Raw genomic sequence first — 17,876 nt, 5'->3', positions numbered from 1 at the left:
GCTCCCTGCTCAGCGGGAAGCTGCTTCTCCCTCTCCCACTCCCCCTGCTTGTGTTCCCTCTCTCACTGTGTCTTTCTCTGTCAGATAAATAAATAAAATCTTAAAATAGCTTAAAATAAGCTAAATAATATGAGTTAAATTTTATTTTGTATATGAATATTTAACTTTTTAAGTTGGAAAATGTTCATTGGGTCATATAGCATTGAATTTATGTTTTTAGAACATAAGTTGAAAGAAGTGCTTATACCCAGACACCTTCTAGCATAGGTAATAATATCTGAATATCTACATGAAAATAATTTTAGAATTCCAAATCAGTACACAGGACAGATTTCTTTATGACTTGCTGACATAACAAAGTTTTATATAACAATTAAACAAACTATTTACATATATTTTATAAATCACCTCTTTTAAATATGATTACTGTTGACCCAGTGCTGTGTACTCATACTTCGATACTAATATAAATGGTATGTTTAGCTTGTCTTTTCTCATTAGAAACTGAGGCTGGCAAGTTAGTTATTGGCAGACGGCCTCCTAAGTTCTTCCTCCCTGTCAATATTATAAATACTCTAAGACCATCCATAAGTTGTAGCACTTTCTAATGCCTGACCCGACTTTCTCTGCCTCTGAGAAAGGTGGTGTCTGTTATATAACCACCCTTACTGGTGGTCTGGAGCCATGTGGTACACCAACTGTAAATTTGGGGCCTTGGGGAAAATCTTTAAAAAACAAACAAACCTGGGGCACCTGGGTGGCTCAGTAATTGGGCATCTGCCTTCAGCTCAGGTCATGATCCCAGGGCACTTGGATCAAGCCCCAAGTCAGGCTCCCTGCTCCACAGGAAGCCTGCTGCTCCCTCTCCCACTCCCCCTCCTTGAATTCCCTCTCTCATTGTGTGTCTCTCTCTGTCAAATAATAAATAAAATCTTTAAAAAAAACAAAAACAAAAACAAAGAAAACCCCACCAAAACCATATTGGCTCACCAGCGCAGTACAACTTTTCTCAATCTGTGATGTTACAAAGGTAGGTAGGTGTGCAGATAAAGGACTGCCTCAGCAGGCCTGGGTTGCTTATACCTTGCACCACGAAAAAACGGCCTATCTTCAGGGACTAGCCCTTGCCTGATCTTAGGAGATAACCAGTGAGCGTTGGAATATTCTGACAGTCTGACACAAGTGTGTATGTCTGAGACCTTGGGCCATGCTGTACTAGTTTGAGCAGATAAACTTATTCTGACAGTATCTGACAGTATCCTCTATGGTAAACACCTGTTTTTCTGGGGGTGAAGGCAAGGAGGTCAAGGGGGGCTGGAGTCTGAGTAGCTAAGGTCAGCTATGTAGGCTCTGATGCATTCATGACTGTTTCCCATAAAAACTCTGGACACCAAGGCTCAGATGAACCTGGTAATACTTTGCATATGTTTTAACACGTTGCTGGGGAAATTAAGTACATGAATGATACTCCCCTGGGAGAGGATGCCTGGAAGTGTGCACATAGGTTCTTCTGGATTTTATCTCATGCACCTTTTCCCTTTGTTAAGTATAATCTGTACTGTCTCATTATAATCAACCCTTTGAATCCTGTGAGTCCTTCTAGTGAATTATCAAGCATAAGGGTTATCTTGGGGACCCCCTACATAGTAGGACAATCTGACCCTGGCATAATAAGGTCATTGGCTGCTTAGACTACGATTCTGCCTCCTTTGGGCACTGCAGTTTTGCCCTTTCCCCAGGCTGAGAGTCAGAGAGGGCCAGCCCACCTTCCCATTCTTCCTCTTCAAAGGGTTCATAAGGATTCTGATCCTTGTGGCCAGAGCCTCTCCAGAGCGAAGATAGGGAAGAGGAAGAATTCAATGTTCAAACAGTGTCACGCGAAACAAAATAAAAGATAACATTTATTGAGCACTTACTATGTTTTCTTTTAAGTGCTTTATATATACTGTCTCACTGAATCCTCATACAACCCCATATATCGGTTAAATTACCCCTGTTTACAAGAATTCAAGGAACTTGAGGCTCGGAGAGTTAAGGGACCTGTTCTCCTGCTAATATGTGGTCAACCAGATTCAAAATGAAGCCTGAAGTTAAGAGCCTGTGCTCTTAACTTATACAAAAGTGTGAAACATACATACATACATACATCAAGAAACTAACTATAAAATAAAACTAATAAAAAATAAAACTGTTCCTATTGTGGCATAAGACAATGTTCCCATGAGGTGGATTTTTTTATTTCGCTGTGAGACATTAAGTAGAAGGCTCTGCTACACCAACATGATTCCTGTCATCGCAAATGTCCCACAACCCTCAAAAATTCTGAATTTCCTAATTCCAGAATTGACCCATCTTGCTCAGGTGGCTCTTATTTTTCATGCATTCCAGTGAATTGCCCACCTATAGAGTTCCACAGAGTCCACCTATCAAAAGCCTGACATCAAAGAGGGATTAGAACATGAAAGAGAATCTCAGACTAAGAAAGCCTAAAAAATGAACTCATCATAAAATAATGTACAAAGATTGGATTAAAATCACTTAAATACCAGATTTCTGAGTAAAAGGTACTAAAGTGTCCTAAAGGAAAGCCATCAGGCAGACAGCAACCTAATTAGTATAAATTATTCTAATTAAATTCTTACAGACCAATTCGTTATTTTGTGCCCTAATTGTTAAGTATATCATGACCAAACTAGATAATCATAGTCAACACCCTGACAGAAATTTGGAATGCTGGGGAAACAATATGAATTAACAGTTCAGAAATCTGATTTTGAATATGGCTTTCCCTATTAACTAGCAGTGTGACTTTGATCAAGTTACTTGAGCTCTTTTGGCTTTGATTTCCTCATTTGTAGAATGTGGAATCAATTTAAGGTCTCTTTCAGCTTGAGCAATATATAAATATTTTTTAAGATTTATTTATTTATTTGAGAGGGAGAGCAAGCACGAGTTGGGTGGAGGGCCTGAAGGAGAGGGAGAAGCAGACGCCCCGCTGAGCAGGGATTCCCGATGTGGGGCTCATTCCCAGGATCCTGAGATCATGACCTGGGCCGAAGGCAGACACTTAATCGACTGAGCCACCTGGGCGCACCAATATATATATATATATATATATATATATTTTTTTAATACAAAACTATATTGTAACTTTATAATATTAAAACTTCATATTGGCTGGCTCAGTCAGAAGAGCATGCAAGTCTTGATCTCAGGGCCATTGAGTTCAAGCCCCATGTTGGGTATAGAGATTACTAAAAAAAATTTTTTTAATTAAAAAAAAGTTGGGGCACCTGGGTGGCTCGGTCGTTGGGCGTCTGCCTTCGGCTTAGGTCATGATCCCAGGGTCCTGGGATTGAGCTCCGCATTGGGCTTCCTGCTCGGCTGGAAGCCTGCTTCTCCCTCTCCCACTCCCCCTGCTTGTGTTCCCTTTCTCTCGCTGCCTCTCTCTCCCTCTGTCAAATAAATAAATAAAATCTTTAAAAAGAAAAAAAAGTAAAACTTAACTTGGCCAAAAACTGTATTTCAGGAAATATATTTACATGATCAGGAAGAACCAAATGGGCTGCTCTGCAGAGATTCAGCTAAGGAGTATCTGCAGAGTCCTGTTTGGAAGGAGAGTATATTTATGTAAATCTGTAATCTACCTATGCATTTTGTTAGGAACATTCCTCAGGGGCGCTTGGGTGGCTCAGTTGGTTAAGCGTCTGCCTTATGCTCAGGTCATGATCTCAGAGTCCTGGGATGGAGCCCCAGGTCGGGCTCTCTGCTCGGCAGGCAGTCGGCCTCTCCCTTTCCCTCTGATCCTCCTCCCCACCTGTGCTGTCTCTCTGTCTACCTCAAATAAATAAATAAAATCTTTGAAAAAAAAAAAAAAAGAAGAAGAAGAAGAACATTCCTTATGAAGAATTCAGTACCTATATCCCAAAGAATCTATACTTTGTAAAGGGTACTGCTACTATCAGACCTACGAGAAATACTAAATGGAATTCTTTGTGCTGAAATGAAAGGACACTAGATAGTAACTTACACACACACATGGAGAAATAAAGAACACTGATAAAGATAACTACACAGGTAAAAATAAAAGTTAAATGTATGTTTGTGTGTAACTCTTTTTTCTCCTGTTTAGTTTAAAAAGATACTTGCAGGGGCGCCTGGGTGGCTCAATGGGTGAAGCCTCTGCCTTTGGCTCAGGTCATGATCTCAGGGTCCTGGAATCAAGCGCTGCATCGGGCTCTCTGCTCGGGAGGGAGCCTGCTTCCTCTCTCTCTCTCTGCCTGCCTCTGCCTACTTCTGATCTCTGTCTGTCAAATAAATAAATAAATAAAATCTTTAAAAAAAAAAAAGATACTTGCATAAAGCTATAATTATAAATCTGTGTTGATGGGCACATAATGTAGAAACTATAATGTGTATGATAATAACAGCGCAAAGGAGCAGGGAGGGAAAAGACTTATATTTTTGTGTACTATTGAAATTAAGTTGGTAATAATCTGAACTAGATTGTTACAAAGGAGCATGTTAATTGTACTCCCCAGGGCAAACATTAATTTAAAAACTCCAAAAACACATGGTAAAAGAAATCACAGGAGAACAGTGTGTATACTAGAAGGTAACTATTTGACACAAAGGAAGGCAGTACCTGGGGAATGGGGGGGAAATATGAAAATAAATAGCAGTATGACAGATGTGAACTCTACCTTATCAGTAATTATAATACTATAAATGGACTAAACACTCCAATTAAAGTCAGAGATTGAAAAGATAGATTTTAAAAACATGATTTAACTGATGATTCACTTTGTACCATTATAAGAGACCCACTTTAGATTCAAAAACATGAATAGGCTGGAGCACCTGGGTGGCTCAGAGGGTTAGGTCTCTGCCTTTGGCTCAGGTCATGTTCCCAGGGTCCTGGGATCGAGCCCCACATCGGGCTCTCTGCTCAGTGGGGAGCCTGCTTCCCCCTCTCTCTCTGCCTGCCTCTCTGCCTACTGTGATCTCTCTCTCTCTCTGTGTCAAATAAATAAAAATAAATAAAATCTTAAAAAAACACACAAAAAGCCACAAATAGGTTGACAGTAAGGGATGGAAAAGATATACCGTGAAAATAGTAACCAAAAGAGAGCTGAAATGGTGATAGTACCATGAGACAAAATAAGACAGTGCAAAAAAAATTTTACTAGAGGGGCACCTGGCTGGCTCTGTGGGTAGAGCATGCAGCTCTTGGTCTCGGGGTTTGTGAGTTGAAGTCCCATGTTGAATGTAGAGATTACTTAAAAAGAAAATATTTTTTTAAAAAAGAAAGATATGGGACGCCTGGGTGGCTCAGTTGGTTAAGCAGCTGCCTTCGGCTCAGGTCATGATCCCAGCGTCCTGGGATCGAGTCCCACATCGGGCTCCTTGCTCATCAAGAAGCCTGCTTCTCCCTCTGCCTCTGCCTGCCATTCTGTCTGCCTGTGCTTGCTCTCTCTCCCTCTCTCTCTCTCTGACAAATAAATAAATAAAATCTTAAAAAAAAAAAAAAAAAAGAAAGATAGAAAATTTCCCTAAAAACTAAGCAAAAGAGAGATGGCAACCAAATGTGATGTATGCTTTTTTTTTTTTTTTAGGATTTTATTTATTCATTTGACAGACAGAGATCACAAGCAGGCATTTCAGCCTGTTGTAGAAAGCTGATCAAGCACATGCCATCCTCTCCTTTTGGAATATACTTGTCCTTTATTCAGCTTAGAAACTTCTATTCTTCCTTCAAGACCAAGCTCAGGTTACTTCTTTGGTGAACCTTTATATGTTCATCCCACCCTCCCCTGCACCGCCTTCTCTCACCAAAACGAGAAGTATGTCACTTCCTCTTCTGGGTTCCCACAGTATTCTGTTTATTATATCTAGTCTCACATTTCGTTATAAGTATCTGCTTATAACTGTTTTTCTTCTTTCCCGTCTGCTTACCTTCCTCTCTAAATTATGAGTTACTCAAAAGCACATGCCACTTTTTATTCCCTTATATATTTGTTGTCCCTGGTAATTCAAAACATTGGTAGAATACCCCATATAAAATCTAACATCCATTCAATAGAACTGTGCTGTGTAGAAAGAAGAAAAACATAAACCAGAGAAAAAGTTGAAAGGGAAAAACTAAAGGCCTACATCATGTACTGGGCCACAGTTTGGAGATCACTTTACTTCACAGGACATTAAGTAGTAATTAAGTAATTAAGTAAGGCCCCAAAAGAGCTAAATCGTGAGATATCTTTCAACTTCCATGGTTCTTTCTGGACCTAACTTCCTCTCTGACAGCAGACTCTCCAGTGTCTAACAAAGAAAGGAAAGCAAGTACTAAATTAATTCACTCAGATTTCAATGTAATGAATTACCTGTTCCAAGAGTTTTTCAAAGCAAACCTGAAGGAGTACCAGGGGTAAATCCAAAGGATTCAAGCTACTGATGAGATAGCTAATCAATACAAGGAAGTTTCTTGAATGGATTTCCCTCCAATTAAACCACATTAGCAATACCTATGTCACACTGTACATAAGCCTGTTCCTAAGTAGAAGCTATTTTTACATTTAGCATTTGGCAAATCCTTCCAGTTTCATAATTAAAAAACTCATTGTAGCCTCTACCAGGTGTTTTTTTTTTCCCATTATACTCTACCTGGGCTTTAGTGTACCGATCCCTAAGGAAGTCTGAGTAGCTGAGCTTTTTTTGGAACCTGTGAATATTGCTGGCAAGAATGATCCACCCACATATTCCAAAAACAATTACCAGTTTGGAGAATTGAGCACTTTCCCCCCTAATACTGGAGACTCCTTAGATTATATCATGTGTTAGGCTTGAAAAATCATTGCCTCTGGGATGAGCACCACAGCTAAGAAAGACTAAAAGAAAAAAAGCTTTAAAGGCTTGGCCCTGTGAAAAGGATGCATCTTTCCAACCTCCACCTTTCCAACCAAACCTGTCCTTGAACATCATCAGAAACAGCAATGACACCAGTCTGAACTCTGAAGGACAACAATCTTGAGTACAGGGAGGTGGTATGGGGAATGAAAAAGGTGTTTTATTTAAAATGTCATTCCTGATAGCCAACGCCCAGGAACCATGTAATCTGTATATTATGAGGTAACCATGTTGTCTCTATAGCAAAACCTAAGAATGTCTACGGAAATTTGGAATTCGGAAACCAGGAATTTGTAGATCAGTTGTTACTGTGTGCATAAAGAATGCTGGCTGTAAGATCAAAAGACCTGAGTTTATATTCCAGCTCATGTTTTCTGAATATAACCTTGTGTAAGGATTTCCTCTTTCTCTGCCTCAGTTTTGCCATCTATTAAACAAAAAAAAAGGCAGTATCGCCTTCCTTATAGAGTTAATAAGATTATATGAGTTCTAAAGTATTTGACACAAGGACAGCATATAGTATATACCCAATAAATATCTATTACAATTAAGGACTGACTGTTCATAAGAACCTCAGTAATACAAGACTGAGCCAGATTCATGGCCTACTCGGCCTGGTATTTGTCTCTGATGCTGGCAGCAAGGGCATTTTGGGAGAGAAGAGAGTGTGCTTTTTTGTTATCTCAAATGAATAAGGCTTTATCTGAAAATATCTTTAAGTTCTTTGACTACCTCTAAAATAATGTATCACTCATGAATGGATCTACATCAGTTGTCATATTTATATTTGCAACTGGTAATGAGTTCTCTTACTCTTATCAAAATACTACTTCTAAAATGCAAAGGGATGTCCCTTACATTTTGTTTTTTAATTGAAGTATAGTTGACACTCGTTAATTCATTTTTTTCTAAGTTTTTTAAGATTTTTTATTTGAGGGGTACCTGGGTGGCTTAGTCGTTAAGTGTCTGCCTTTGGCTCAGGTCATGATCCCAGAATTCTGGGATGGAGCCCCACATTGGGCTCCCTGCTCAGCAGGAAGCCTGCTTCTCTCTCTCCCACTCCCCCTGCTTGTGTTTCCTCTCTCGCTATCTCTCTCTCTCTGTCAAATAAATAAATACATAAATAAAAATAAAAAAGATCTATTTGAGAAAGTGGGGAAGAGGCCAAGTGAGAGCGAGAAGCAGACTCCCCACTGAGCTCGGAGCCTGATGCAAGGCTCCATCCCAGGACCCTGAGATCATGACCTGAGCCAAAATCAAGTGTCAGATGCCTAACCAACTGAGCCACATAGGCACCCCGTGTTTTCTATATTTTGTGAACAATTCTTTTTTTGTTTTGTTTGTTTTTTAAAGATTTTATTTATTCATTTGACAGAGAATGAGAGATCACAGAGAGAGGGGGGGAAGCAGGCTCCTTGCTGAGCAGAGAGCCCGATGCAGGGCTCGATCCCAGGACTCTCAGACCATGACCTGAGGCTTAACCCACTGAGCCACCAGGTGCCCTTTGTGAACAATTCTATATTTATCTTACCCTTAGTCTTGATTTCATAGTCTTGGTTCAGATTTTTTTCTATCCACTTTAATTTCAGAGAATAAAAGCACCCTAGGCTTTTAGCAGTTAATTATCTAGTTTCTAATTCATCCAGTTCAGTACATCATAGATACTTTTGAGTTCCTACCACAAGACTGAAACATGCAAAATGTAAGATGGAGTTTCTGTTTTCAAAAAGCTTAGAGTCTCCTGGATAACCTTTTTTTTTTTGTTTTTTTTTTTTTTTTTTTTTAAATTAATGACCTGCTATGACTGAGGCAGCTGTATCTGTAGAGTCAAAGCATTGGTTCTGGAGCCAAACTACTAGGGTTCAAATTCTGGTTCTGCCACTTAGAGAATGATCTTGGGTAAATTGCTTAAGTTCTCTATAATTCAGGCAGGTTTTTTATCTGTAAAGCTAAGCTAAAGCTAAGCTAACAATATTACCTGGGATTATTGTAAAGATAAATTAGTTGTTCCAAGTTAAGCACTTAGAACAGAGGCTGAGTGGCAAACAGTAAGCACTCAGTAATTTGAGGTAGATGTTAGAGCTGTTCACAAATATTCCTATTCTCTCTTGCAGACACATGGAATGCATATATAGTAGGATCACATTCCCCCCGCCCCGCCTTTTTTAAAAGATTTATTTTTTTGAGGGAGAGCAGAAGAGAGAAAGGGAAGGGCAGGGGGAGAGGGAGTAGCAGGCTCCCTGCTGAATGGGAAACCCAACACAGGGCTTGATCTCAGGACCCTGGGATCATGACCTGAGGGGAAGGCATATGCTTAACTGATTGAGCCACCCAGGTGCCCCTTTTCTCCCCCCTTTTAAGTTAGGTTTGGGCCATGTGTCTGACTCTGGCCAATGAAATGTGAGAAGTGACATGTGGGTAGAATCTTAAAAATCAGTACATAATTGGGGTGCCTGCATGGCTTAATCAGTTAAGTGTGTGGTTAAATGTCTGGCTCTTGATCTCAGCTCAGGTCTTGATCTCAGGGTCATGAGTTCAAGTCCCACATTGGGCTCTGCTGTGTGTGGAGCCCACTTAAAATTGGTACAGGATTTGGCAAGTTAATTTCCCTCTGCCATGGTGATTAAGTAAGCATGTGCTGAGATGGTGCCCTGAAACCAAGAGGTGTAACTAAGTATCACATATCTTGTGACTAAGATGAATAGAGCCTCTTGCCAATCCACAATGGACAAGTCACTTGAATGAGACAGATTATGTTGTGTTAAAGCACTAAAGACTTTGGTGGGTTTTCTTAGTGAAGCTTAACCTGGGCTATCTTGATCAGTCCACTATCATTCTGGGTGCTGGGGGTACATCAGTGAATCAAACTGACGAAATGTTGCCCTCATGGAGTCTCTCAGCATTCAAATACAATATCCAAACTATTCTATGCAAACAACCTATTAAGAAACCAAAATGATAGATAAGAGGTTACCATCTCTTTCTTCCTTCCACAGTGAGAGTTTTGAAAGGCTGCAAATGAATCAAAATAGGAAAAAAAAAAACATGCTAGAGAAGAAAAGAAGCATCCATATTATGGTCTCCTCTTATCTAACTCATCCTACCAAAATGCAGGACTCAGGTAAACAACACAGAGATCATCTCATACAAGCACAAAGGAAGCAAGAAAAATGCTGAACAGGAGCATTAAGAGACCTGGGAGCATTTACTCTGGCCCTTCCACTAACTGCCTATGCGACAAATTGTCAAGTCTCCAGGGTCTCTCAACACTTGGAATAAGGAAAGAGGATCTCTCCCTCTGAGAGGTAAATGATATGATGTATCTGAACATCTGTTTATTCATTTATTCATTCTTCTAATTGACAAATAGTTATTGATAATCTACTGTGTGTCAGGTAATATGATGCATGCACAGCGACCCAGGGATGAACAAGACAGACATGACCTCATGGAGCTTACATTGTATGAAAGATACACAATTATAAGTCATTAAACAGATTAATCTTACAATGCCGATAGTGATAAGTGCTTGGAAGCCAACAGATGTGATGAGTGTGACATATGAATGGTACTTTAGATTGGGTGGTCATGCGAGGCATCCCTCTGGAGGTGGTGCTGAATTTGGAAACATGACTGATAAGAAGGAATCAATCCTCTGAAGATCTGGAGGAAGAGTTTTCTGGCTAGGATGGCATGTACAAAGGCCCTGAGGCAGGAAAGAACATAAAGAGTTTAGAGAAGAATGAGAGATAAGTCAGAGATAAAGGAGTTATCATGGAGGCTCTGATAGGCAATAAAGAATTTGAAAGCTAATGGAGATTTTTAAACAGAAGAATGATATAACTTAATTTACAATTTATGTTTAAAAAGATCATCCCAACTGCTAGATGGAGGAATGAGTTTAGAGGCAACTCCAATGGTCTAGATAAGGGATTGGATAAGTGGCATAAGTAGAAGCAACAAGAAAGGTTATGGCTGAATACATTTTGGATGAGAAGTGACAAGGTTCAGAACACACTCCCCCAAAACATAGCACCTTGGTATACTGAATATTTTGAGCGGAAAGAATTTGAGAAAACAGCAGATGCAGGAAATTCTCTCTGACCTTTCTCCACCCTGCTCCCTTGAAGCAGGTCTAAGAGAGGTGCCCTCCCTGTACACAAGACAGGACAGTGAGAGGAATCCAAACAGCTCTTGCTAGTTTTCCCTAGTTTATTATTCTTAGTCATACCCCCTTTTCTGTACTATCCCACTTTTCCATGACTCTCTATTCTTCATCAAACCTAATATTAACACACACAGATTTATTTCTTCAGGTCTTCATTTCCTTATAAAGGCTTCCATGTCATGTAAAATTTGTATTAAATAAATTTGTAGGCTTTTCTCCTGTTAATCTGCCTTTGTCAGTTTAATATTCAGACCCAGCCAGGAACCCTGAGAGGGTCAAGGGAAACTTTTTCCTCCTCTACACAAATCAAGGAGATAGACTGATTGTTGGATGTGGGGAGTGAGAAAATTAAAGCTGATGGAAGATGTTACTTCCTAAAATAAGGAAGGCTAAAGGAAAAGGAACAGATTTGGAGGGTGAAGATCAGGAATTCTGTTTTTGACATATTAAACCTGACAAACCTACTGGGCAGATTTTCAAGAAGGATAAATGAGATAATGTATTTAAAACCCTGAATATATAATCAGTGCTCAAAAAAAAAAAAGTTATTTTCTTTCCAGTTTGCTAAATCTCCTAAATTCAAGTGCCCTAATATAAAAAGAGAAGATAATATCTATATTACAGATTCATTGTGAGCCTTAATAGACTTACTATGTATGAATAAAGGTTATCAATAGTAACATGTAGTAGCTCTTACCATGTGCCAAGTACTCTTTTTTTTTTTTTTAAGATTTTATTTATTTATTTGACAGAGAGATCACAAGCAGGCAGAGAGAGAGGAGGAAGCAGGCTCCCCTAGAGAGCAGAGAGCCCGATGCGGGGCTCGATCCCAGGACTCTGAGATCACAACCTGAGCCGAAGGCAGCGGCTTAACCCACTGAGCCACCCAGGCGCCCCTGCCAAGTACTCTTTTAAGTGTGTTACATTTATTGATGTAAACTCTAAGGAAGGCGCTGTTATCTCCATTTTACAGATGAGGAATGAAGGCGCAGACTAGCAGGTAAATAACTATACCAAGTCTACACAGGTAGAGAGCAAAAGCTGAATGAAAACGTATTATTAAAAAATGAATTATTAAATGCCCACCAATGTGTATGGCAGTTAATAAATGAAGAAACAGGTCATGTTGAGTTTTTAACATATAGTTATTGACCATCTCCTCTGTGCCAGGCAGTGTTCTAGGAACCAGAGATACAGCAGGGAACAAAATGGGCCAAGAGTCCCGCCTCGTGGCCTAGCCAAGAAAAAACCCAGAGAAAGAATGATGGGCTTAGCCTAGAAACATGTCAGCTCTGAATACAGAAGTGGGCAAAGTGGGGATCAGTTGGCAAACTCTTGGAGCCCTTTTAATTCACAGTCTGTGACCTGTTTCTGTTCAAGCCAAGATGTTTTTACTTTTTTTTATTTTTTAAGTAAACCCTGTGCCTATCATGGGGTTCAAACTCACAACCTTGAGATCAAGAGTGACATGCTCTACTGACTGAGCCAGCCAGGAACCCTTGTTTTTACATGTTTTAGAGAGAGAGGAGGAGAGGAAGAGGAGGATTATAAATATGATGATACGAATGACCTTGAAGGGGAGAACATGTTCACCACGAGCAACAGGCCAGGATGTAAAACATACATTTGTTGCCCAGTCGGGAAGCCACAGGGAGCCTGGGATGGCTGGAGAGCCCATACTCCCTGGAAGGAGTGGTGAAAATACAAGGACAAAGACAGGTAAGAGGTTAAGAGGTGAAGGCTGCTGGATTTGACAGATTTGTTTTTCTTGGTAGGTGATGGTATGGCATTGAAGGTGAGTGAATTCATAGAAAATTCACTGCTAGGTAGTAGCTTCTTGCACTTAAAAAATATGTATTTAATCTTAGAAGAGTTTAAAGAAATGTTTTGATGCCCACAAAAGCAGAACATTAGAGAATTCTTCCAAAAGTAACTGTTAAAGAAAATATCAGCGTTTTAATAAAAGCTCTGCCCCAGCAACCTTAGAAACTCTTTGTTTTAGGAGATGAACCATATCAAACACCAATGGAGATTTCCCCGTGCGCTTTAAGCTCATCTTTGCTGAGAAGGAAATCTCAGTTTTATCCAATGCCAAGTTCTAGCCTAATTTTTTTTTTTGTTGCTGTTACCTTCCATTTTTCTTTTGGAAGGGGAGAGAGTGGAATTTTATCTGCATGTTTGCAAATTATATTCTGAAGTGTTGTAACCGCAAAATGTGTCATGAAATAAATAAGGAATCTGATCTAACATGGACCAGGAGGGCTGGGGCGCAGAGGTAATAAAGGATGCGTTGGCTTAGGGGCTTTATTACCATGACAGCTAGAACAAAGGCAGAATGGGAACCTGAACTGGCTGAAAGTTAAATAACCAAATGTGTACAGTAAGATGAGAAAACCTTTGAGAATGGAAAAGGATGTCTAAAGAGATGGCCTTAGAAAGAGGACAGTGCCCTAAAAAAAATAAATAAATAAATAAAAAAGGAGAGTAAACAGTTCATCTTTCAAGGAAGGAGGAACTGGTTCTAAAAAAGCTGCCTGGCACTGAAATCATGTAATTGAGGGCGCCTAGGTGGCTCAGTTGTTAAGCCTCTGCCTTTGGCTCAGGTCCTGTGGTCCCAGGGTCCCAGGGTCCTGGGATTGAGCCCCATATTAGGCTCCCTGCTCCGCGGGAAGCCTCCTTCTCCCTCTCCCACTCTCCCTGCTTGTGTTCCCTCTCTTGCTATCTCTCTGTGTCAAATAAATAAAATTTAAATTAAAAAAAAAAATAAATCATGTAATTGAAGTGACTGTGTTAGCATGGATAAGAGACAAATATATGACATATAAGACCGAAATCAGGAAAATTCTCCCCATTGTGCTATTAAGTGAGGATTTAATGTTCATAGAGGGATGGTTAGTCAACTCCACCTGTGGCTACTAATTGGTACTATACCTAGTACCTTTACCAGCAATTCTCTGATACCTATATGTCACTCACCTGCAAAGCTGTCCAAGCCACTGAACTATAATAACCCTAGAATTATTTCACAAAGCCTCAGGAAAAGAGATGGTTAAGGCATTTGTACTCAACTTGATTATATTTATTTCTCACTGAAACAATATTGTTTAAAAATGATTACCAATTTTTAAAAAAGATTTCTTTAATTATTTGAGAGAGGGAGAAAGAGAGAGGGCAGGGGAAGAGGCAGAGAGTAAGAGTCCCAAGCAGACTCCCTGCTGAGTGGGGAGCCCAACTCAGGTCTCAATCTCACAACCCTGAGATCATGACCTGAGTCGAAACCAAGAGTCTCATGCTTAACCAACGGAGTCACCCAGGCGCCCCAATGATAACCCATTTTAAACAACATTAATAGGATGGGGCACCTGGGTGGCTCAGTTGGTTAAGTGTCAGACTTGTGTTTTCAGCTCAGGTCATGGTCTCAGGGTTGTAAGACTGAGATCTTGAGTTGGGCTCCTCAATGGGTGTGGACCCTGCTTAAGATTTTCTCTCTCCCTCTCCCTCTGCCCTCCTCCCACCCCCAGCCCCCAACCCCTGCCCCCACTCCCCCAGACAGGAGCTCTCTCTCTCTCCCTCAATAAACAAACAAACAACATTAATAAGAAACATTTCTGTATTCATTTGCTCCTGTAACATAGTACCACATAACGTGCGGCATTCAACAACACAAATTTATTCTCTAATAGTTCTGGAGGTCAGAAGTCCAAAATGGGTCTCACTGGGCTAAAATCAAGGTGTCAAAAGGAATGCATTCCTTCTGGATGCTCTAGGAGAAAACCTGTTTCCTGCCTTTTCCAGCTTCTACAGGCTGCCCAGATTCCTTGGCTTCCGGCCCCTTCCACCTTCAGAACTAAATCTGTTGTGCTGTAGCACTCTGCCTCCCTTTTCCGCTTTTGAGGATTTTGTGACAACTGTGGGCCCACCCAGGTAATCCAAAATCTCCCTATTTGACTGACTTATTTTGCCTGCCTTCTTTTCTTTTTTCTTATCTTTTTCTTTTCTTTTCTTCTTTCTTTTTGGTTTCTTTGTTTATTGGACACTTTTTTTTTAATATCCCTATTTTAAAGTCAGCTGATGAGCAAGCAATCTTAATTGCATTTGCAACTTTAATTCCTCTTGGCCATGTAATGTGACATATTTACAGGGTCCAGGGATATCCGTTGGGGGCCATTATTCTTCCTAACACAACTCTATTGTGCAAGATGGACAGCCAGTCTGTCAACAATGCTGAAATCTTAGACTTGTTCAGCTCCTTTACACATTCCTCTATATGCCTGAAAGGTACTTTTTTTTTTTTTTTTTGAAAGGTAAATTTTGTACATAAAGGATTACCAGATGAATTGGTATACCTCTTGGGAAGATTCTTGGCTTGGAGGCCTAGGAAACTTCACTGTACTTTTCAGATTCTGACAGCTCAGAAAGAACAATATATAACAGTTGGAATACATATACTGTCTTGTCAGGGCAAGTAACAATATCCTAAAATCATTTCATTTTGTCAAAACAATAAACGTTTACACTGCAGACAGTAGAAAAAGCTAAACGTTTAATGTTTTAAAAAGCATTTGATAAACGATATACATTTTTAAAATTTTTATTTCAAGAGAATGAAAATAGGAAAACAGCACTTTTGCTTCCAACTTTTACTCAAAAAAAAAAAAAAAAACCACAAGTAAATTTACGTAGTGATATTAGCCCACAGAGATATTTTAAGGAGAAAAAATAAAAGCTTTTTTCTTTTCACTAAATTGTATCCTTTTCTTACAGATGTGTTCCAAACAAGTTATGCTTGTCTTGGCAAAAGAGCCCCACCAAGTCTTGCCAACTTCTCCTTTGGGAGATGCAGGGACTAAGGGGAGGGGGGTGGAGATGGGAGATGAGGCTAGACACCTGTCCCCAGTGGAAAAAGGAACACACCTGGAGAACAGCTCAGATTAAAGGGAGCCAAAGGGGAAAAAAACTGTAATTGGAGAAGAGACTGCTTCCAATGTGTTGCTGGTTTATAAAGTAAATTTATTCCTGAAGGAAAGGAATACAGTAGCAGCACACTAAAAACTGGGACAAGGCGTGTGTGTGCCAGACTGTATCTTCTTCAAGAAGTTTTGAAGCCTAGTTTGGATCAAGTGACCTTCCTGAGATTGCCGGGGGTCCTGTGCTCATCCCATCCATTCATTCATTCACTCACTTACTCATATCGAGCACCTAACGCGCTCTAAGCACTGTTGATAAAAAAGTAAACAAGACATAATAGTACTTAGTACACTGCATTTATTTGCATCGGTTTGGGGCTTTTTTTTCTCTCCCACAGCAGCTTCTGGGAAGGGGCCCTATTTCATTTTTGCATCCTCAGTGTCTAGAACAAGGGACTGGCACAGGCTAGGCGCTTAAGGAACGAAAAAAGTTACTTTAAAGCATAATTTTTACAGGCGGCTATGTTCTCACACAGGTAGCCCTATTTGGGGGGCACAAGGGATAACCAGTACACATGATGAGAAGGGGCAAGGTATCTTTATTCGGAGTACATAAAGCAATCCACAGTTTTCCTGTGGCTTCTAGTCCTAAAGTAAGTTTTTAAAAAGTACGGGAATCCAGGGAGGGATGGGGAAGGTCTGCCTCCTCCTCCCTCTTCCCGCATACTGAGGGCTGGAATTGGGGGACCCAGGAGGGGAGTTCTCACGAGCCCGCCTGTCTGCCCGCGCTCCTCACCAGGTCAATGGCCACGACGTCCCGCAGCGCTAGGGCTCGCCGGATGGACTTGGGCGGGTTCTCGGTCAGGTAGATGAGCCGATCGCTGAGCACCACGTACTTTAAGGCGTGCTTCTCCGACTCGGACACCACAATGCACGGCTCGTAGGCGCGGATGGCGTCGTAGACCTCTGGGGGCAGCTGCCTCCGCAGGAACGCGTCCAGACGGCTATTCGTGTGCGAGGGGAAGCCAGACCTTGCGGGGCCGGCCATGCGCCGCGCCCGAAGCCCTGCCCAGTGCCGGGGGCGGTGGACGCCTCGGCCCGGCCCCGCCTCCGCGCCGCCTGCGATGGAACCCGCGCGCGCCACAAAGCCGCCCGCCCCACCGACGCCGCCACCTCCCCCGGGCGCAGGGCCCCGAACTTGGGTGCGGGTCCAACAGTGGGCGGGGCGAGGCACTTCGGGTAAATCGTCATCGAGCATCCCGCGGGCTGCGGGGCGGGTATGGAGGGGCTCTCTTCGCCCTCTGCTCACAGCAGCCCCAGCACCCCCGCCTGCCTCGGCTGTCGAGGACCACGCCGTTTCTAACAGCAGGTATTAATAAGGGAACCCACAATTTCAAACTGGGTTTCTGTTAGAAACGCGTTGAAATTTACCGATTTCTTTTAAATAGGCAGAACAACCCTAGAATCCTATGAAGACCAATCACACAGATTTAGCACTTGATTGTAGTATTGCCTGATATAGCCTTCTAGTTATTCACGGGTAGATCTTTTCTCCAACTAGAAAGCGCTCTCTCTGAAGGAAATCTTATAAATTGATTTGGCACGCCCAAGCCTTGGGGGTAATGCTTGTCTTCCCAAGGTCCAGGAAAAAGCCCCGTAGACCATCAGAGCTTAATCTGTGTAGGATGAATGAATGGTTGAGGCTGGCATCTTGAAAAGCTGAAGACCGGAGGTGGAGGAATGCTAATTGTGCACCCTTAAAAGTGCTGCGTCCTTTTTTACAGATCAGGAGTCACTTACTATAAATTAGGTTAGCGTGATGAGAAGGGCATAGCAGAAACTTGTCTCTAACAACCCCAGGTAACAACTTTCATTTTAATTTCAAATTCATTGAAAAT

The 17,876-nt window shown here is 41.2% G+C and overlaps 1 protein-coding gene across 2 annotated transcripts in view; it reads right to left on the bottom strand.

Moving 5' to 3' along the window:
• Positions 1–17,031, bottom strand: part of LOC111159743 (chromosome unknown C12orf56 homolog) — a 94,236-nt gene extending 77,205 nt beyond the window's left edge. For both annotated transcript variants that reach the window (XM_022522324.1, XM_022522325.1), the window contains exon 1: positions 16,775–17,031. In XM_022522324.1, the coding sequence (XP_022378032.1) occupies positions 16,775–17,026 (252 nt within the window). In that variant the 5' untranslated portion in view covers positions 17,027–17,031. The remainder of the gene's footprint in view (positions 1–16,774) is intronic.
• Positions 17,032–17,876: the final 845 nt, after the last annotated feature.

Source organism: Enhydra lutris, unplaced genomic scaffold, assembly GCF_002288905.1.
Source record: "Enhydra lutris kenyoni isolate GAN:26980312 unplaced genomic scaffold, ASM228890v2 scaffoldscaffold69, whole genome shotgun sequence".
In the NCBI taxonomy this organism is placed as follows: domain Eukaryota; kingdom Metazoa; phylum Chordata; class Mammalia; order Carnivora; family Mustelidae; genus Enhydra; species Enhydra lutris.
Note: the sequence above shows the minus strand (reverse complement) of the source record. Positions and strands in the feature narration are given on the sequence as shown.